Source organism: Leuresthes tenuis, unplaced genomic scaffold (genome assembly GCF_036924035.1).
Source record: "Leuresthes tenuis unplaced genomic scaffold, fLeuTen1.0.hap1 SCAF_22, whole genome shotgun sequence".
NCBI classification, from domain to species: Eukaryota; Metazoa; Chordata; class Actinopteri; order Atheriniformes; family Atherinopsidae; genus Leuresthes; species Leuresthes tenuis.
The window spans coordinates 10070202-10090529 of NW_027325376.1; the positions used below are offsets into that span (position 1 = coordinate 10070202).

Sequence of the window (20328 nt, forward strand, 5' to 3'; positions counted from 1 at the left end):
TTTTTTTCCCACTGAGGATGTAGATCATTATGAGTTAATTTTCTAACAAGCTAAACATGCTGGTTTGTCCTACTGAAGAAGCTAAATTGTGATCACAGAGCAAAGCAGAGATAAATAGCAGTTTCCCAGTTCACCATAGTCAGGGGAACTTTCATTTCTAATTCAAGCTTAGCTTTCACACTTAGAAACTTATCTGGTGATTAATTTCATAGGTAATTACTATTTATTAGTGATTAATTTCACCACATGCAACATCTACAAGCGGGATATATTATAAGACACTAAAACTTAAGTCATAAACGTCGACCCGCTACAGCTTAAAAAAATGATGATATGGGTAACTTTTTTTTCTTCCTTTTTCAAAACAAACAAAGATAAACCAATTCTATTATTATGATTATTTTGAAATAGTTTAAAACAATGTTTTGTAGACATTCAAGAGGTGAACCAGCAACTCAGGCAGCTTGTAAGGTCGGTCACACAGACACGCAGTCGCAGCACCAAATCGGTTTCATTCACTGTCAAGCAAACGTGTTGCTGGGTCAGGAGGACAAATGCAACAGGGAAGTGCACACCAGTGTTGGTATTGGGTTGGGCCCATGCTTGGACAAAGATGAATCACTTGTGGAGATGACACAATACACAGAATACAGAGAGCCTATTTACCGTGACTGTAATAGTGGTAATCTTCTGTAGTAGGTAGGAGGAGTGGAAATGGGAAGGGATGAGAGATAAGATTGCAGAGGTCACATATGTGAAATCGTTGTGTCAGCACATTTCTGCAGGTAAGACTCTAATTAAAATAATATCTGCTTTATTTATCTGATAACATGACATGGACAGTGTTAAGGAATTGCACCTTACTTGCTTGTTTGCAATAAACAGTAATCATAGAAATCCTTTAGATCATGTAAAAATGTGAGGTATCATACTTTATTTTTACTGAAACAAAAGTATTATGTTATTTTGTGCATGTATTTGGCCCATTTCAGTCAATAAGAGCATCTACTATCCCCACTGTCCTTTTTTTACTGCAGATTCATTACAGATAGTGATTTATTTTTGTATATATAAAGGCAACTTGAGAGGAAGTTTGACAAATGTAGTGGAAAACCTTGGCTGACGGTGTGTATACCCTGGCAGAGGTTCAAATATTCATTAGAGCATGGCCAAATCAAACAAAAGTCATGTTTCATTGTACCCTGTACTCTTAAAGATATGGAAGAAATAAAAGTGAGTGAAATGTGCTGCATTAAGTGATAAGTGACCTGTAAAGCCTCTTGAATGTTTCCATTGTAGTCGATGATTTCAGTGGCTCCTTGGTCTCCCTTCTGCCCAGGAGGGCCCTGCATGACACCAACAAATGCATTTCATACATCTGATTTACACATAATATCAGTGAAATGTAGCACCATTTTTTGGGTCCTTATGCAGCTTGCTAAGAGCTTAATGCTGCCCTCTGGTGGTAAATTGTGTCAGGTTGTATTAAAAATGACTGCATGCGTTGTGGTAAACTCATGCAAATTTAAATTGTGTGTATTAATCAGCCTGTCACATCATGGAATTATTAAACTGATTGTAGAACAAAGGCACTTATTTGTAACACAGTTACTTACTCTCGGGCCAGCAGACCCCAAGTCTCCTTTATCTCCACTTTCCCCCTAACGTGAAGAGAGAAACAAAATCTTATTTTACAATATATCATCACATACTACTACATATACTACAAATGTATGTATAATTATAGAACTGAATGTAACTTGATTTCTATTCAGATTTTAGAACAATACGACTATAAAAATACTACCGGTACTTCCGTCAGGGATAGATTTTATTAAGACTCCCTCAGCACTGAATGTTACTTACAGCTGTGAAGACATGATGGTTTATACCTGTTAACTCTTTGTCTGCAGGTTTTTAGCTCCACATCATGTTGCACGATCAACAAGAATTCTTAAATCCTTGATGATTACCATTCCCACAAGTGCATGAGTTAAATACATTAGAATGAGCACTGATTAACTGTGAAAATCCACCATCTCAGATAAATATATCCAGCTGGGTCTTTTGCCCAGGCATCAGCTAATTACACTGCTGTTCACAAAATTAAAGAAAACATTTGTGCCAACCTCACCTTTGACCCTTTGAGGCCAGGTGTACCAGCCTCTCCTTGTGAACCCTGCCATGAGTAAGAAAACATAGATGGTGAAAAGTATCATGGTTTGAGGGTAAATAAAGACTAAAGAAGCCAAATACGTCAGATACAGTCACATCATTGAAGAATATAAAACACATTCTCCTCATGGGATCACTTCAAATGCTACACGAAAAATTCTATATATTTCTAATGCACATTTTACTGGGAAAATACCACCGACCTCTCTAACTCCTTGGGGATCAACACAGTCAGCTCCACTAAAATAACCAGCTTTTAATATGACGTAACTGCAGAACATTGAGTGTTCAAGTGTTTATTTGAACTCTGTCAATGAATAAGGCAGGGTTTCACTTGTGGGGCTTCTGAAAGGATGTGAACCAGAGCTCTGAGCTGTCTAAGTTTAGACTGGAGCTCGAGCTACCTGCAGGCAGACATAAACAGTGGTAAACTCATTTATATTTGGTTTACTTTAAGAAGACTCAAAAGAAAGCCATGAACTTATTACTGACTATAATGATTTTGCCAATCTTTTTATTCACACAAGTGAATTTCTTAAATTAATTAATTATTCTTTGATAAGAGAATGGATTTCTGTTAATCCAATGCAGACCCCTGGAAATTGTGCTGAGTGCAATTTATGTTAAACAGCTCTAGATGGCAGCAAAGAAACAAGCAGGACACTCCGAGAATTTTTGATGAAGGATCGAGTTTTCATTTAATTCATACCATAAATATGGACAAGAATGCATGTCTGCTTAAGTTACTGACCTTTGGCCCAACAGGTCCGATTTCTCCGCGTTCACCCTTTCCTGGTGGTCCGTGGTCACCTCTCTCACCCTTTTCAAAAGAAAAAAAAAATGTTCTATAACAGAAAATAGTTTCTCCTGTTCTCCTTTGGCCTACAGTGCCTCTCAGAACTGCTGATCAAGGCTCAATTTCCTTTATTGCCAGCAGAAGAGCTGTAGTGCATCTTCTGTACATCAAGCATGGCCTTCAGTTCTCTTCCTGTTATGTGGTATCGACATGACTAAAGAACCTGAATCATCCTTCTCACGGGTGTGCTTACTCAGCAGATTTACATTGTGAACTGTGGATGCTCATGCTGAGGCAGCACAACATATTCTCTGGTAGACAGGACCTCGAGCATGGCTGAGTTAATTCTTAAGAAAACCCCAAAATTTAAATTATTTGCCTTTCCATGTCCTTCAGGTTGAAACTCCAAACACAAGTGCATATTTCTGCTTCTGTAGTTATGAGATTTTTTCTCTCAAGGGAGAGATATCTAAAGCAGCCAATAGGGGAGATGTGGTGAAACTCAGTCTATTGCTTACAACTATTTTTCAGCCATATTGATAGAGTGAGAGTTTTCATATAGATCTTGATAACACATTATATAGTCAGAGAACTAATTGGAAATCTATTTTCTGATGGTAAATTTATAAATGTGTCATTATGAGTAGTTTACCCTGAAAAATTAGCAATATTCTCAAAGGTGTAAATTCATAGGGAGAAAATGTTCTTTGCAATGCCTTTTTTTTTTAGCTCCATCCTCACATTGCACTTCATATCCAGTGTGTACGATTTAGTGACATCTAGTGGTTTAGTTGCAAATTGCGACGAACTAAATATACCCAGAGTTTGTTCTAATAATTCTTTTTTTTGTTCTTCACAGAAGGTTAGCTGAGTGAAATGATCTAATGGGATCTAAGTGGCAGTCATGATAAGAGCTGGTAAAAAAATCTATAATGCAAATTAAATGTAGCTTTTATGTTTCCTTTATTATCTCCTTTAGCAAAGTAAACACTGGACCATCCTTTTTTAAAAAGCAAGAAGATATTACCACGCAGTTCGTAAATTGTGACGCTTCATTTGTTTTTCGAGTTGTACAAACTTGGATTCATGTGAATAAACATGAAAACAGGAAGAATGAGCAGCCAATGACAACATCTTTTCAATTTTGTGACCACCTGTCTCCTTTCTTTTCTTTTTCAAATGATCAACCTTGATAATAAAGAAATATGCTTAATGTGATTTTTGTGAAATACCTTTTGAATAGCTGTAGTTTAACTACTGTAGACCCCACATCACATCTTAATGAAAGCGTTGTCGGATTCTACTTGAGCATGGTTTTCTTTTCCAAAAAAGTTCTTAGAAATTTGTCCAACCAACTTTTCTTGAACTCGTGTTTTACAACAAGGTCAAAGAAAATTGCTCAGAAAAAATAAATTATTTGGTTAAAATAAAAAGGTATGCCCTTTCTAAAGGCTGTGTTTGGTTTGTCTGTTCAGGGCTACTGTTGAAACATGCTGAAGAAACATTTATATTCTTATTTTTATGCGATTTCACCGAACTAAAAACATATATACTAACAACACGTTGGACTTCTTCCTTTATACAATATAATGGAACTTAAAAAAACAACCAAAGCATACTGATTGTAAAAGCACTGCAAACAGCCTAATGCAAAAGGACAATGTGAGCATAATTTCTATGCGTTTGGATTATTACCGCTGGCTCCACAGTGTGACAATGTCATGACTCAATGCAAGTAACAAAGGGTTAGCTCATTCTGATTGCTTCTACGTGACCATTCGAGAGGTCTCATCACATTGGTACAGTGACATTAATGGACAAGAAGATAAAGAATTAGCAATTTCAATGATAATCACAGCAACAGGATGTGATGAAAACACATCAAAGCTTTAGTGTCTTTCTTGCATTGGTAACTATGAATATGAATGGTCCCACTCTGAGCTGACATTTACACCCACATCGAAATAAACAATATTACTGAGGAACACTAAGGTCACCCACCTTTGTTCCCGGGAGTCCTGGAAGCCCTGGTTCTCCCTGGGGACCAAGGAATCCAGGCTCACCCTGAAAAACAAAACAATAACTAACTATCACTCACTTTCCAAGGGGCATTTTTGGTGCACTTCTAATGAGAGCTAGAAAAACATACACAAGATGCATGGATAAATATATTCATAATGACAACCATGCCCTTACTGCCCATACATTCTCACAAGCACACAAACACGTCAAGGGATGCATGCACAAATCACACAAACAGACTCAGCAGTGTGTTAATCTAGCCCGTGGTTTCACACATATCAACAACTCTCTGTCTCTAGAGCCTGAACAGACAAAACGACTGACCTTAATAGATACTCATCAGGACACAGAAGTGTTCTGATGAAGAGTGTGCAAAAAACAGAGTTGGTGCCACTTATGAAGAAGCTTCAGCATTCTTACATTTGCACTTTCACTTATGAGGAGTGAGCTCCAGGAATGAGGTGTGATTCTTGCATTACATTTGATTGTGAACCAACTTAACTCAAATATATTATTACCCCATCTGCAACCAAAACCTCACTACAGTACATTAGGCACTCAGGGAGCCCTTTAGGGATAATAGATATTTGGCTCTAAAACCTGAAGGCATTGATTGGATAAACAGCAAAACATGTGGCAGAGAATAAAGAGCAAGCCGCGCTTAGAATCTGTGAGTGCTACATTAGCAAAATTTGTTAGGAACCATCAAGCATACAGGCCTCTTAAGTAAAAACAGGAATACACAAAATATAAAATGAAAGAGCTTTTTACAAGGCCAACACATTACAGGCATACAAAGGGAAGAACGAAACCAAAACAGTAACAAGCATCAACATCATGCCTTCTTAAGCATGCCTTGTATTCACGAGTTATTTTTCAAGCTAATGGTCCTGAAATACATTAGTGTGGTAACTATTCTTAAAACATAGGATGAGAGTGACCTATTGTGTGCTGTTGTGCATTTAGTTTATGTTCCCGATAAAGCTTTAAAAATAATTAAGAAAAAAAGAATGAAAAAGTTCAGCAAAAACACTGCTAATAATCATTCTAATAACTAATAAAAAAAAAAAAAAATCAAACCTCTTCCTGTTAACAAGCAGTAGTTTTGACACATTTTGCACAGAGCCTGAGTTTTTTTAATGCAAATGCCAGGAAAGAGGCTAAAATGTTTACCGGGGATCCAATTCACAGATTTTAACGAGACAATTATCCTGCTGACTTCTGACGAGCTCGGATCAAAAGCACTAAAGTCCTTGTTATTCACACTTGTTCCTCTGCCACTGATGCAGATGAACATTAAAGGGTACTGTTGTTGCAAATCCCTAACAGCGGGAAATGCAAGATTATCAGACCTTAGTGCCATATATGAGCCATGACGATAGGTCAGTAGAGTGTTGCTCTGAGCTCTTAGATGGGCTGAAGCGGATGGACAGGGACAAGACTGACTGGAGATTAAAACAGCGAAGCAATTACCTTTATCCCTGGGAGTCCAGGCAGCCCTGGAAGTCCTGGCTCTCCCTACACAGGAAGAGTGTGACATGTTACAGCCAAGCCAAGCTAAGCTGAGTCAAGCCTCATTTGAAGGCTCTTTGGGGTTCAACTGGCTTAATTAATTATTTTTTATTTACATTTTCTCCAGCTATCAAGCTGCTGTAATTCTGAAAAGAGGCCTCCAGTCCACAGGAGTACGTTTACTGTGATATGCATGTGGTAAGCATTAACAGGAGAAACTGCACATGCATTTTCATACCAACTCATGCAGCCATGGCTTGACGGTGTGATTAGTGCTTGCTATAACACTCAATCCTTCAAGAAGAGCACAAAAGGAGTTTTATTTTTGTCATTATATTAGTTTGGGTAAGTGTGAAAAGTTCTGGTTTCTTGAAAACTCTCAGATATTGTGGATTAAAATGTCCAAAGACTGCTTGAGAGACCTGCAATGGATTTAAAATCATTGGAGTTTGGCAGTGTGTGAAATTGGGAGTTGGCCTATTTTGCTGTTACCAAGATCGGGTCATTGTCAAGTTGAAAACTCCATCACCGGCAAGACTGAGAAACACTCAGTCATTTGGAAAAAAAAAAAAAAAAAAATCAGAGGTCAGGTCCCTTGTGAAGCCTCTGAGGGACTTCCAATATAAAAATTCTGACTTGGAATAATTCAATGCTCAATTAGGACCATTGTATTTATGGGTTATGAAAAGAACTGATTAGTGCTGCACGAGAATGATCAACTTTAACGGCACTCAGGGGATCGTAGCGGAGGCTGTAAATTTACATTGTGGCTTTTAAAAGCATTGTAAAGTTAATGAATAGAAGTCCTTCTTGTGGACTACTACTTCACCAACACTTGTTGAATACCATCCAATGCTAAATATCTAAATGGAAACAACAACTCAATCTTGTGATTTCCATTTTAATAAGAAATACAATTTGGAAATGTGTCAGCAAAAGCAGAATGAATGAAAAATGAAGGAGAAGATTAGGCAGTCAAAAAAAATTAGTTAGCCCACACGCATTTTCTTTGCAGCACAGCAGCAGTAAAATGTACTTTGTAAAAGCTTGTCTGTCTGGAACCAGTTTGTCCAAACAGAGAAGGAAGAAGACAAATTAATGGGGTGCAAAACATGGGATTAAAAAATTTAATTGGATGAAGTACTGGTGCAATCTCAGCGGCAGTCTGGCCAAGTAAAAGCTGTCATTTTGCCGGAGCAAAGCCCCACTTCTGCAGTGTGATTGTTTGATTAGTTTCTCATCAGCAGCTGTTTCTTCAGGAGCATTGTCCTGATTTCCTTTGTTGCCTTGAAAAGCTTAAAATAAAGTTGGTTGGGAGAGCGGTTATGGTAGCAAAAAATGGCTAAACTTAGACCACTAGCATATACAGACACATCAAAATGAAAAGATTAATATATTCTGGTGTCACAGCAAAGTAAATGCAAAATGAGTTGGAGCACTTTAATGCACTAAAGGTACATCTGCATATACTACATGTCCATCTATCATTACTTCACTACAGGCTCAACGGGGTTTAAATATGCAATCTTCACCGAGCTCTCTGACACTATAGACGAAAGCTTCACCTTTTACATTTATCCTCCAGATAACAGGTATATCAATATGTTAATGTATGTTGCAGATTTTTTGTTTTGACAAGGCAGAATATTTTGTTTCTGGTGGTGCAACGGATCATCATTGATCCGTGATCCGTTCGGATCAATATCTTCGGTTCGGCACGCACATGATCCGCGAATTGATTTATGAAAAAAAAAGTCACAGCATGGTCATGGCGAGCGGAGGAACGGAAGAGCTTGAACACCCTGCGTCATTTAAGTCCCCTGTATGGGGAAAAGAGGTTAGCGGATGAAACCGTGACGGTGTGTAGGCACTGTGGCACAAGAAAGTCAAATGACAGTGGAAACACATCAAGCATGGCCACGGATTTGAAGCAACATCACCTCTGTGTTTCACTGACAGGAGTGAAAACGAAGGCTGCTTAACAACCGCATATCACCGCAGCAATTATGCAGCCCCTTGTTGCACAATCCGACCGGGTTAAAACCATCACAAACGCTATGGGTGCGTTTATAGGTGCAGACCTGAGGCCAAATTCGGTTAAAGGAAGGAAAAATGCCTTTTTATGTTGCACTTTAAGTTGTTTTTCATTAATTGTGTTAAAAAGAAGATATTATGCCTTGTGCACATCAAAATGATTTTATGTATTTTAATTTAATAATTTAAAAGTGTTAATAAACAAAAAGACCAAACTTATGTTTATTTGTCTTGTCTTTTTTTTTTTTTTTTTGCTGATCCAAAAAATGATCCGATTCGTGACTCTGATCCGCAAAACTATCCGAACCAATCCGAGTTTTTTGATCCGTTGCACCTCTATTTGTTTCCATAATCAGAAACAAATATCAATAATAATGATCATAAATAATACAATTTCAGCCAAATAAGACCCCAACAGCTAAATGCGTGTAACTGTAAATATATATGTATATATACATATATATTTAAATATATATTAACTTTTTCAGCTGTCCACTTTTTCTCATAAAGGTTTGTGTGGTGAATTGCAATGATTACCTTGTGTCCACTTCGTCCAGGTTCTCCAGGTTCACCCTGTAACACATGCAGAGAGTTTGCCTTTCAGCTGCCTCATTTCAGGATTGGGTTGCTATTATTACAAATGGTACAAAAAATCCTTACAGTCAATTTGAAGAGGCTGTTTAGAACAGTAAAATTTAATTCATACATGTATATGAAAATATTGTCCTTCAATGCTGCTGGTACTGAACTCACACCATTTATTGGACTACAGTAGCTTTCCAGTAGCTGTTGGTGTGGAATGTAACAGATCACAAAACATTTTGGTTGATGAAGACTTTGGTAATTGATCCATCTTTCACTTTCACTTCTTAGCACTTGCTTCGTGTCATAACTTAAGGTCAGAGTAAAGCAAATTTATATATTTGCATGAAAACATGTTCTAATAGTTTCATAAAAAGTGTCAAAATACTGAGGCTACATTGACCTATGTTCTGTTTTAAGTCCAACTTAAGAGTGATAACTCTTACATCTTCTCAAAGAGAAGAAAAAGAACTAGATACAATTTGGGACGAGCTAGATTAATCCATAGAAGTAGGAGGGGCAAGAAACCAGCTCAAAGAATCAGATTTATGCCTGAAAGGTTTAAAGGCCAAGTTAAAATTCTTGAACTCTGTTAGGGGACTGTTGTTGGTGGACGCTTAGTTGATTGAGTTTGTGCAGAATCACAATGATAAGAGAGTTGAGGATCATCACAACACCTGCCCTATTTTTCACCTGGTAGTTTTACAAACTTGCTGGTCCCCAGCATGTCATTAATGTTTGGCTAGGTAGTCAATAAAATCTTTTTTCAATTAGCCAAACTCTGAATGCAAATTCATTTATGCTTTATCTCTACTTTAAATAGAAATGCAACTGCTAGAAAGTTAAACTAAGCTAAACTAAGCCTTAGCCTGATGTTATTTGGGCATGTTTGCTAAAGCTTTGGAATGTGAATATAACATATACTGTACCAGGTTTTTGAGGATAAGTAAATTCACAAATATTTATGTCACTATCAAATAGCAATTTGATGAAGTTTGAATTAAGTATGACATTATGTACTTTTTTACTTATGGTCATGTACATGGGGTTATTTTAGTTATGACTTTAAGTTACAGTATAGATAATAAATGTAGATGTTAAACAATAACAAATTTCATCTTGACAACATCTTTATTTTCTCATCTTCATATGTGATTTTGTACTTACATGAGGTGCAACTGACTACTAATTTAGCTATGTTATGAAGCTATATAAAAACATGAGCATTAGCTTAGCACTCACCTTGATACCTGCTGCAGAGGAGCCTGCGTCACCCTGTGGTAAATCAAAAGGAAAACATTAGGACATAAAATACCAAATGTAACAGAGGCTTTTTCCAAGACTAGATGGGACTCTCGTTAAGGTCACAGAAATGACTTTACCAGTAAACTTAGTTACAAAAATGAGGTTTTACATAAGAAGCCAATTTACTGAACAATGCTGAATAAAGTTTTGCAACAGCTGCATTTTTGTGGATAAAACCGTGAGGAAATCCAATTAGAAAGAAGATTGTTTGCTATTGTAAACACAGTGAACCCTCAATGTAACTTGTCAAAAAGACTTAGACAACATTCATAAGACTACAGTGCCGGGAATCATTACATTGTTTTTACAATATCAGAGTGCATCTGTGTAGTGGTGATGACATGAGGAGGGTGAAATTTTACACTATAACAGAGGAAATCCACAGGAGTAAAGGAGCTAAGAGGCTTGATAGATATTCTGTAACCATTCAAATGCCCCTTTCATTACATGTGATCAGGTAACGTATTGAACAAGATGGAGACAGAGCTACTTATATCAAATTTTTCCCAAGAAGCTGTCCAGACATCCAGAACCCAGGCATTCTCTTATGCATGGCATTACTACTGCAGTGTACAGTAAAAGCAGACATAAAACAAGGGGCCAATAAGTGTAATTATGGGCGGTTGGTGGGAAAAAGGAGCAGAGAGGAGGAGACTGGGTCTTTAGCTCTGGTGTGGACTCTGCGGTTTCAGTACACATACGCCTCACGCTCAGAAGTCGTCGGAGGAATGCCTCTTGCCCTCAGCTTTTTATGGGAATCATTATGATGCACAGCACACAAGGCAATGTTTAATTGCAGCATTTTTTTCCGTTGCAGACAATAAAGTGTCTTACTGTTTACAGCTGGGCTTTGTTGCGCACTCAGAGTGCCTCAGTCCCTATCTTAAAACTTATCATTCCATTCTTATATAGGCATTTTCACAAGTTATTTTAGATTTAATTGAGGGTAAAAGATCTAAGGAGATGGACTTTTACAGCTAGCTGACAAAACAGGAAAAAAAACATACTCATATTACATTTTATGGCAGATAAAAGTCTTGCACATAATTTTACATGATGAAGCAGAGATGTTTTTGGCCAAATACTTCAGAGACAACATTTTTTTCATGTTGTGGTTGCTCTAAAGCCTAGTTTATAGGAAGGCCCATTTGCCTGAAATTGTTGTGTCCGCATTGAATTCAAAACAAACATCCAAATCAGAGCTGGTTTACACCTGTTGCTTTTTGGCAAGGATAGATATATAAAAATGCCGAACATCTGCACTTAATTTCTACATCATGTACAAAGAAGAAACTACAGAAGATCTCACCTTGTTAAGCAAATAATCAGGCTATGACTGCACTGTAAGAAAGCATGAATAATGTTTCCCCCAGAATTATTCACAGCAGGACCACGATAATGTGAAAAATGTTTTAAAGAACAGTTTACACAGTTTTAATTAAAATGAAAAAGAATTTTAAAAAACAAGAAACAGCATGCCATGCATAGAAGGAAGTTTGAGAGGATGCTGCATAGGCAATTAACACTTCACTCCCCTGCTGCTGAAGTTGAAACCTCACTAATGCTTTCTGTCATGACACATCTCGCTCATGCGACACCAAGCTCGAGAGCCAAGTTTAATCTCTTCCAAATGTAGTCGTATGAGATGGAAAAAGTGGTGGAGTTGGGAGGTGAGCTGAGGTGTGGCATGGAGTGCTGAAATGTCCCATCTGGGCCAATTACCATGGTGAGGCTGCAGCCTGTGATTTAACCACAGAGCAGAGTGAGACGAAGAGCTGTCACCACAACTCCACTTCATTATAGGCTCCCAGACCTGTCGCTGCATATTGGCATTTAAAGATAATAGCCTGAAGGTTTCATAATATATGCTTAGTAATCAGGCCATTTTCCAGCTGTTTGCTTGGAAATGAGATGTGCGAATGAGATGGAGGAAATTAATCTGAAAGCAGTGAAGCCAGGGCAGACGTTTAACAAATGTCACCATTTAATGCCTCTGCAGTCCTCAAAACATGGCTCTCATTCTACATTACGGCCATTAGCAGAGATGACCAAATTCCACGGCTTCAGTTAAATATCGACCTCTGTCACCGAGTTACAATAAATTTGAGGCAACACAAATTATGATTGGCTCACAGGGCAGAAAGGCCCTGCCAGCAATTGATATGTGGTCAGTTCACAAGAGCTTGGAGCAGATCACATGATTAAAAAAATCATACCAATCACTGTGCCACACTAATCGAGGCCAAGCACTCAAAAACCTGGCATGGAACTTGCCAAAGCAAGAGTTTACTTGGGTTCATCTTTTTTTTTTTAAATCATGAAAGAATTTTTCGATCTGTATGGTTCAACTTTTTCAACAAAAAGTCATAGTTAATTTCACACCTACTTAGATACTTTGGCAGCAAATGGTTTAGAACTAAAGCTTTTAACTGTGGCAATGATTTGTTTTAAATGAGGCCAGAGACTGACATGCAGGAGTAGTTAGAAACAGCTCTCTTCACAGTTGATGATGGCTTATGAAAGCAACACAGCAGGTAATATGCTACATTAATGCAGAACACTAACAGTGGAGAAAATGGAGAATAATCAGCCAAATACTGGTCCTTAGTACAATAAACATAGTTACTGCTTGTTGCTTCATAGTCTTTACTCTTCCCACACTTATTTGACAGATCAAATTTAAGTGACTTTACAGGTCCTGACTGAATATCTACAATAATATGTCAAAAAATATATTACCCAACAGTTTGTGTGCATAATGATTGTTGTTGGCTATATACTCTACTATCCCCAGTGACAAACTGTCATCTTTACTATTTGTCTTTTGAAGAGAATATACTAATTAAGAGTTAATTGTTAACAGAAGTGCTGTAGAGGTTCTGCTGGGATGGATTTTCTGCATTTTTTGCAGAGCCAAGCTTGAAGTTAATTAACTTGCTGTATGTTTATGTTTTTATGCCTCTTACTGATTCTGTGGTATCTCATGTAATAGTTTCACCCTTTGATGTTCACTAAGCTGCACATTAAGGGATAAACAGTAATAAACTTGAAGTTTTCCCTTTTTCAGTCTTTGAACCAGGCTAAGCTAACTTGGACCTGTTTATCATTGCGTGTTCAAACATTAATCTCCCCATCGGTAAACAGTGCAGCTACAATAAAATAAGGAATAAACAAGAATGATACTGCAATAATATACGTAATGGTGACTTTCATTTTATTCTCACACTTCCGACAATATGCACAAAATTTCATATCTTGGGTTGAAACTTTAACTAAATAATAAAGTGCTTTACTGACTTCAGTGTAAATATACATCATTTCCATCAAGACTTTACATCTTTGTCATAAATGATTTAGCAGATCAGTCTTTTTCTACAATGTAAATAAATTCAAGCATGTCCACATTTAATCTTGTCTGAAAGTGTGAACATAAATGTAACTGACCTATCCTGTCATTTAGTGTCTTTAACACATCAAAGATCCCTCCACCATTAAAACAGCCTATCTCACTATCATACAAAGCTCAGACCGACTGCTTACTCTGCTATTTCTCTCCCCGTCTGCACCCCGTCAAGTCTGTCTGCTCACCATATCGAAGCTTTCCCTGCATCACCTCTCACCTCGTGTTACCACATTTTCCCTGCAGTGCGTGCTGTGTATTGTTAACTTTGGCATCCTCAGCCAAAATGGCCCCCCTCGTCCCCCCCTCCCATGTCCCTCTGTTCTCTGGTTTCCTCTTCCACCAGTGAAACAACAATAATATTGTGGAAGAGCAATTGATCAGACACGAAACTCTGATGACGGGGGTTCTGCTTGAGCATACATTTTCTTCTCCTTGGTGTTTCTGACATATGTTAAACTCATCTGAGCATATCTTGATTAAAAATATTCCTTCCATATGTTGTGCACAATGCTGAATGAAGCCCTCACTTTTTTTTTGACCCGATGTTGACAGTCTGAGATGAGGTAATCTTATCCATCTTAACCAAAAATCTTATCCATTTCTAGCTCTTTACACAACCTTCTCTTCTTTTTATTGCAAAACTTATGAGTATGCACTTGAAGAATGAATGGCGGGTGACTTGCTATAGAAGTCTGAATTCCCATGGTATTCAATTCCACTTTTTATTTTTCACTCCTGCAGCAAAATCCATCACTTTTTCTCCTTTTATAGCACTAAGGTAGACTACATCAAAGCACTGCTCTAGCTACAAAGTTTTATCACCCCCCCTCCCCATTCTCTGTTGTTCACTCATTTTCCACAGATGATATCCTGCATCTGTTTCTCTCGAATTGTGTCCTTCTTGGCTGGCGAGTTTAGCAGTCTTTTAAAAACCACAGCACCCATAAAGCGAGAGGTTATCAAAGTTGTACTCCACTGAACAGCAATAAATTGGCAATGACATTTTGAGTATACTACTTCCACTCAGCTACCGGCTTATGAATTGCATTTAGTTTTCATATTTAACTCATATTTTTTCATATGTATCTTTTCCAAGAGGTGTAAGAATCAGAATAAACCTTTTCATAGAATGGTTCATTCAAATTTATGACTGTTTTGTTTCTGAAAGAAATTTGCATTAATTCGAGAAAGGAAAAGAGGTCTGAATTTCATAATGATGGCTCTGAGTACAAATAAAGCTTTAGTCTATTTTTATGTATGTGGCCTGAACATAAAGTCCAGCAAAGCCCAACTTTTCCTTTTGTTGAGAGTGGATCTCAACTTGACAGGCTGCCTTGATGAAAAATAATCCCAAATCAATGCAGGAGCCATCCAACCAGAAAATGTGGCATCAGCGTAGCATTGCAATAAAGTTCAAATTAAATGCAAAGGACAGGAGTGCCAGGATGATTGCTGTTGTACAGCCTTGACTACAGTACAGCCGATGGCACTTGGCCTCAGCTGCTGCTCTCTGCAGATCTCGTCTCAGATGGATAACATTAACTTTTTGTAATGTTTTCTGGCTGCAGCCAGACCGTCTACTGTTTCTCTGTGCAGGTTCCAATATATAAACAAAGAGAAGAAAAGTAAAAGAATGTACATACCTTCTCTCCCATGTCACCTTTCGGTCCCTCTTCACCCATATCACCCTATGAAATGAGATCACATGCAATCATATTCAATCTGTTGGATGCAGAAATGCTAAAAAACTTAGAATGTAAAACAACGTTTGATTGCTTCAACAGACATAGCACACAGTCGGACATCTCTTCCTGTAACTGACTGTAGTTAATGGATGCTTGAAGAGAGGTACAGCGCAGCTAAAATGAAGTAACATTGCCATGTACTTGTACAGTGATGGCACTTCATTTTCACTTTGGCTGCTGACTCATCACATGTGTTTCAAGGATGACTGATTTTGATCAAAATGGAAATCTCTCTTCAAATAACCAATTGGATGGGTTGTTTTTTTTTTTTGTAGAAATCTTAATGTTTTCCATATGATTCATGTTAATTACTGGCAATCTCCAGACTCCTCTTGCCATAATGGATGTACTTTTGGCTTTCACTTTATCTAATTTCCCATAGAGGATGACTGTACAGAAGTCAATACCATCCGGTATTAACCTACTTCTTCACCTCAGCAACATTTTCTTATGAGTTGGGGGGGTTGACTGGTGGTTATTTAAATTTACAATTTAAAATCAATGATGAACTAGGCTTATTATTATTAGCATGCTAATAATTGCTGATGATAAAAGCTAATAAAAACTGATGAAAATGAAAGCACTGCTGAATTTAATCGTGTTAGCATTTGGCTAAAAGAACTTATGAGTCCCAAAGAGGGTTTTTTTTCCCCCACAAAACCAATTCCAGTGATGCTTTGGGGCCACAGCCCAACTTAGAACTAGTTCTTACTGGTTGAACCACTAAAGCATTGGTTCCAGCCCCGGAAAATCAGTGCAATGCTAACACCAACTCTTTGCTGCTGGGATAGAGCAAAGATTCACTTATGTAAACAAAATAAACAGCTAATGAACTAGAATGGTGAAATGGTGAATGGGGATATCAAGACACCAGTTTGCAAGAAAAATTGGATAAACACTGTTTTTATAATAAAATGTTTTCAGAATTCAGAATACACCAGAGGGAGGGTAAACATGTATAGATTAGAAATGTATGAATGATGAAATGTATTTCACTATTGTGTCACAAACTCAAGAATTTAAAATGATAGATGATCTTTCTGTGGAAGATATTACCCTTGCAATGTAGTATTTTAAGACACTGACATGTAGAAAATATTCTTCATGGTTCTGTGCTTCTCAGTTTTAGAGTGTTAGGGGCTAACAATGTTTTCTTGAATTTGCCTGCTGGTTAATTGGTTCTCAATCTAAGCCAAAAGCAACAGTTTGTGTTGACACCTCTGGCTTTCCTCAAAATAAATGCTTATAGTACTTTGGGCCAAGTATTAAAGCTGCCTGGCAGTAAACTGATTTCACTTTTAATAAATCCACATTTGATTCTATCAAAATTAGATTGTGAATCATGCAACAAAAACAAGTTCCAAGGATATAAAACATAGCTTGTGTCCAAGTGGATTGTATTACAAAACAACTTCAAGAAATTAAGATTACTTTAACCATCTCTGCGCTTTATACTGCTGAGTGTTTTTATTCATCTTGAAATCTATTTGTTAGAAGTTTAAATGACTAGTAGCTTGGAGTCAGCACCATTACAATTTGCTTTCCTGAATATGCTTGCCCTACTTAGGAGGAGAACAAAACCAAAAAAGACAATTTACACTGACAAAACTGGTCTTACATCAAAGAAGAAATTATTTAACTTGGAGGTTGGGAGCATGTAAGGGGTATGACAGGTCTGGAAATGAACAAAAATGACATTCTGCTGCACAAATAAATCACTTTGTGAAAGTTCTCTTGCAGATAGTTTTCCCTTTTCATGTTTCTAAAAACAAATTACACAATCTGAGGAAGGAACACCACTGCTCACCAATGATCTGCAAAAACCCAGAAGACCTGAAATGTTACTGTGACTAAGAGATGGGGAGCAAGAGCAGTGTTTGGTTTTTTTTTTATCGTGATTTGAAATGTCAAGAATCACAAGGAAACATGTTTTCTATTATCAAGACTGCATGAGTGGTGTATTGTGTGCAGGTAGGCCTGGACACTAGCTTTATTCTACCACCCACTGAATTACTGGAAACCATTTAACTTCTCAGACCATTAAGTTATGCTTACAACTTTCTTGAAATGACATGATCTTGCGTCATTACAATCTGCTGGTTGTGGTTTTAGTAACTGTACATTAAACTGTTCTTTGCATTCAGCAAATACTCCAATGGATATCCATAATGCTGTATGCAGTGGCTGCTAGGAGATTGTTTCCACAGAGCTATGTTATTACAGTGTACCAGGTATGTTGGCAACAGAAAATAGATCTGATTTGACTCAAAACAACAGCCTGAAGGCCAATTTTGTGGTTGATGAAGCACAGTGAATCATCACTACCATCCCCGGCACTGTCGGCGAGGTCAGTGTTCACACCTCCCACCCACTGGTCTTCAAGTGAGAGCACCATTAGAAATTAGGAATGAAGAAAATAAAGTTTCTATTCCACTGGGAGGCTGTTGTAAGGAACTGGAGAGGTTATTTCCTGGAATGGGAACAGTTGGGTGCAGTTTTGTGACTCATTTAATCACTGACTCATTGATGGGCAGATCTCAGATGGAGTCACCTTTGAAAAAAAATTAGCTGGAGTTGTGAGATGTAAAGACAGAGCTACTGTCGCTCTGTCATGGTAGGATGCTAACAATAAAGTTTGGAGATTTGAATTAACACTTTACCTTTTCACCTCGTTCTCCCATTTCACCCTGTTGAGAAAGAAAGCAGAGTTTCAAACACAGGACAGCTCAGGGCGAGTTGGTTTAAGTTTTTGAATTACTGCAGCCACATAGGGTCAGATTGTATCTAGGGTTAAATTCATGCTAGATTACAGAAATACTCTTGTATTACAGCTCCTCTTCCTCCAGTCACACCCTTGAGTATGTTTTTAAAATTCTTAATTACCACTGCACGATCATTAAAGTTGTAATTTCAATCTCTGTTACATCTAATTAATTACAACCTACATTAACAACAATAACATTTATTTGCATACATCAATGTCTTCATGCCAAATGATGAGGAAAAAAATAAACAGACAGTAAATAAATATGCATGTGCTTTTTCTAAAATAGGAACAAAAAGAGCAAAGTTTGCTTTTTGAGCAAAAAGTGAGATGGAACTGAGAAAAATAATTTGAAGCGGTTTGAACAAAAATAAAAAGGGATTGTTGTGAATTAAGAAAGATAAAAGCACACAGAAAATGTGTGCACCAGACCTTGGCCCCTGGGACACCATCCAGACCTGGGATGCCAACATCCCCCTATTGACAGCACAACATACACACAGTGGCAGCATTCAGTGTGCAATTTGTGCAATTTGAACTGAACTTTAAGGTGAAGTGATTTGGAAAAAAAATCTCCAGGATGAAGATAACCTTTAATCCGAGGTGAAGATTGTGTGGATAACAGACAGGTGTTATGCGTTTACAGGACAGTTGATAATGGAGTCAGAGAAAGGAGATCATGTGCTATTGCAGCGTATAACAAACTTAACAACATTCAACAAAAAAATTCTGCTGTGTAAAATGATTAAAACCACAAACTACCGGTATATCTGAAAGTACAGAGGATAAACAAGCTGATTAAAAGCTGAATAATCTCTGCTTTGGTTCTGTTTTTGGCTGAGACAGGAAAGCCAAGTTCATGTGGTGAATGCCAATTTGCTGTTAGTCTGACGCTCGATCTCTCTGTGGCTTGAAGAGAGAAACCAACCTCAGTGCATCTGCAGCCAAAAGCAATTAACCTCCTGACCTGTGCAAAGCTACCACATCATTACCCCTCGTAATAGTAAGTAGCTGTACTTCAGCCTGGACAGACAACTCTAACCAGATGATACTGATTAATCTAGCTTTGATGGAAAAGCAAAAGCAATTCATTATTTTGATTAAAATACCTGTCAATGGGTAGCTCATCACTGGCCATATTGCAAGAAAAAACAAGATATTGTACATAGCTCGATTTCATTTTACTGAAAAAAAACCCAAACAACTATCAACTTTGCCCTTGTGATTTCTTATTTCTAGAGCACTGCCTTGTCTTCATGTGAGAATCAGCTTGTATGATCTCTCCACCAATGCTGGGACCTTGTATAAGTCATCAGACCACAAATGGGATTCATTGACATAATGGCGATGCTATATCGCCACAACGATGATGGAGTCTGATTAAAAGCTGCTAAACTTTGGCTGATAAGGTTTGTATCCATGATTATCCTTCTTTCTGTGGATACCCATGTCAGATCAATATGATGTCTGCCAGTCAACCTGCCGCTGCTGTCCGAGCAGGTTTAACAGCTTTAGAGTTCAACTTTCTGCATGAATGACAGTTACATACCATTTCAAGCTCAGTTCTAAAAACTGGATTGCACAGATTGGAGTTCTATTTCATGGGTGCTGGCAAACCCTTCTCCCTTCACAAGTATGAAAGAAATCATTCAGCTTTAGCTGTTTCCAGAGGTTCCTATTACAGCCATACAGCATCAGTTCTAATTTCTTTACTAATATATGCCTTAGATTAGAGAGAATGCACTGTTCAAATTTTCTTCTCATTCATTCTCATCACTTAAACCATGATTTGTTCTGGAATGAAAATGTTTTCCTACCCTCCTCCCTTGTGAAACACCTGCACTGTGTCTTCTTTATTCAGTTTGAGACCGAACTGCAGAAATTTGCTCATGAGTGCGAACAGATACACGGGCAGCCAAAACCATACTTTGTGGTTAAAACTTGAAGACGCAGCCCATGGCTATTCCCATAAATAGAATAATGATTTGAA

At 37.7% G+C, this 20328-nt stretch overlaps 1 protein-coding gene across 10 annotated transcripts in view; it reads right to left on the bottom strand.

Annotated features, from left to right (window-relative positions):
• Positions 1-20328, bottom strand: part of LOC140282017 (uncharacterized) — a 55643-nt gene that overhangs the window by 15747 nt on the left and 19568 nt on the right. For 8 of the 10 annotated variants that reach the window (XM_072376560.1, XM_072376557.1, XM_072376559.1 and 5 more), the window contains exons 8-19: positions 18771-18815; positions 18235-18261; positions 15473-15517; positions 10364-10396; positions 9077-9112; positions 6467-6511; positions 4973-5035; positions 2927-2995; positions 2135-2179; positions 1617-1661; positions 1269-1346; positions 667-690 (exon numbers count right to left, since the gene is read on the bottom strand). In XM_072376560.1, coding sequence (XP_072232661.1) covers positions 667-690; positions 1269-1346; positions 1617-1661; positions 2135-2179; positions 2927-2995; positions 4973-5035; positions 6467-6511; positions 9077-9112; positions 10364-10396; positions 15473-15517; positions 18235-18261; positions 18771-18815 — 555 coding nt within the window. The remainder of the gene's footprint in view (positions 1-666; positions 691-1268; positions 1347-1616; positions 1662-2134; positions 2180-2926; positions 2996-4972; positions 5036-6466; positions 6512-9076; positions 9113-10363; positions 10397-15472; positions 15518-18234; positions 18262-18770; positions 18816-20328) is intronic. The other 2 variants (XM_072376555.1, XM_072376553.1) reach the window with 2 other exon arrangements.